The following is a 1,737-nucleotide window of genomic DNA, read 5'->3' on the forward strand; positions in this document are numbered from 1 at the left end:
TCGTAACCAAGAACCTGGTCCTGGTTCTGGTTTCTGACCCGTAACCAAGAACCTGGTCCTGGTTCTGGTTTCTGACCCGTAACCAAGAACCTGGTCCTGGTTCTGGTTTCTGACCCGTAACCAAGAACCTGGTCTGGTTCTGGTTTCTGACTCGTAACCCAGAACCTGGTCCTGGTTCTGGTTTCTGACCCGTAACCAAGAACCTGGTCCAGGTTCTGGTTTCTGACTCGTAACCCAGAACCTGGTCCAGGTTCTGGTTTCTGACTCGTAACCCAGAACCTGGTCCTGGTTCTGGTTTCTGACCCGTAACCMAGAACCTGGTCCAGGTTCTGGTTTCTGACTCGTAACCCAGAACCTGGTCCTGGTTCTGGTTTCTGACCCGTAACCCTACCTTGTGTTTCAGGATGTGGTCCAGCGTTTGGTTCTGACAGAGACCTCCCTGCAGACTCTGGTGAGTTCTGACCCACAGAACATGTTACTGTCAGAACCAGAACCAGAACCGTTCTGTTCTCTGATCCTCAGAAAGTCAACAGACCCAGTGAGATCCGGACCCAGCAGGTTCTGGCCGATGAAGAGTTTCTGCCGTTTCAAGAGAACTCCTTTGATCTGGTTCTGAGCAGCCTGACGTGAGTCCAGACCGACCCGCTTCAGTGCACAGGACCAGAACCTTTTCATTCATTCTGTGGTGTTCTGATCCGGATCCTTTACTAAGTCTGGTTCTGTTGTGTTCTGACAGTCTGCACTGGACCAACGACCTCCCTGGAGCCCTGAAGCAGGTGACCTTTGACCTTTGACCTTCTAACTGGTTCTGAGTGAAAACTGAAAGGACCTGGTTCTGTCAGATCCAGCAGGTTCTGAAGCCGGACGGGGTGTTCATCGGGGCCATGCTGGGCGGGGACACGCTCTACGAGCTCAGGTGCTCCCTGCAGCTGGCAGAGACAGAGAGGGAGGGGGGCTTCTCCCCCCACGTGTCCCCCTTCACCTCCGTCACAGACCTGGGACAGCTGCTGGGACAGGCCGGCTTCAGCCTGCTGACTGTGGTGAGCCCGGTTCTGATGGTCCGATTCAGATAACATGTGGTGCCGAGCCATAATGTCTCTGTGTCCTCTGTCTGTCCTCTGTCCTCTGTGTGTCCTCTGTCCTCTGTGTCCTCTGTGTGTCCTCTGTGTGTCCTCTGTGTGTCCTCTGTGTGTCCTCTGTCCTCTGTGTGTCCTCTGTGTCCTCTGTGTGTCCTCTGTGTGTCCTCTGTGTGTCCTCTGTCCTCTGTGTGTCCTCTAGGACATCGATGAGGTTAAGATTCATTATCCAGGAATCATGGAGGTCATGATGGACCTGCAAGGTACGACCTGCTCAGTCTGATGAAGATGATGATGATGATGAAGGTGATGATGATGATGAAGGTGATGATGTCATGATGTCTGCAGGTATGGCAGAGAGTAACTGCTCATGGAACAGGAAGTCTCTGCTGCACAGAGACACCATCTTAGCAGCTGCAGCTGTTTATAAAGGTGAGCTGTCAATCAAACCCAGGTGCATGCTGGGTAATCACTTCCTGCACACCAGATCCAGAGCCCAGGAACAGATCCAGAGCCCAGGTCCAGATCTAGAGCCCAGAGCCCAGGTACAGATCTAGAGCCCAGGTCCAGAGCCCAGGAACAGATCCAGAGCCCAGGTCCAGATCTAGAGCCCAGATCCAGAGCCCAGGTCCAGATCTAGAGCCCAGGAACAGATCCAGAG

The 1,737-nt window shown here is 53.5% G+C and overlaps 2 protein-coding genes across 2 annotated transcripts in view; one reads left to right on the top strand and one right to left on the bottom strand.

The window, feature by feature from the left end:
* Positions 1-403: 403 nt before the first annotated feature.
* LOC106535417 (NADH dehydrogenase [ubiquinone] 1 alpha subcomplex assembly factor 5) overlaps positions 404-1,737 on the top strand; it is a gene marked incomplete at its 5' end in the record, with an annotated part of 3,723 nt that continues 2,389 nt past the window's right edge. Inside the window, 6 exon segments of the mRNA XM_014032416.1 lie at positions 404-451; positions 523-626; positions 737-776; positions 843-1,040; positions 1,279-1,339; positions 1,425-1,508. Coding sequence (XP_013887870.1) covers positions 404-451; positions 523-626; positions 737-776; positions 843-1,040; positions 1,279-1,339; positions 1,425-1,508 — 535 coding nt within the window.
* Positions 1,515-1,737, bottom strand: part of LOC106535415 (LWamide neuropeptides-like) — a 2,156-nt gene continuing 1,933 nt past the window's right edge. Inside the window, exon 2 of the mRNA XM_014032413.1 lies at positions 1,515-1,729. Coding sequence (XP_013887867.1) covers positions 1,681-1,729 — 49 coding nt within the window. The 3' untranslated portion in view covers positions 1,515-1,680. The remainder of the gene's footprint in view (positions 1,730-1,737) is intronic.

The sequence above is a fragment of the Austrofundulus limnaeus genome, unplaced genomic scaffold, assembly GCF_001266775.1.
Source record: "Austrofundulus limnaeus strain Quisiro unplaced genomic scaffold, Austrofundulus_limnaeus-1.0 Scaffold1445, whole genome shotgun sequence".
Taxonomy (NCBI): Eukaryota; Metazoa; Chordata; class Actinopteri; order Cyprinodontiformes; family Rivulidae; genus Austrofundulus; species Austrofundulus limnaeus.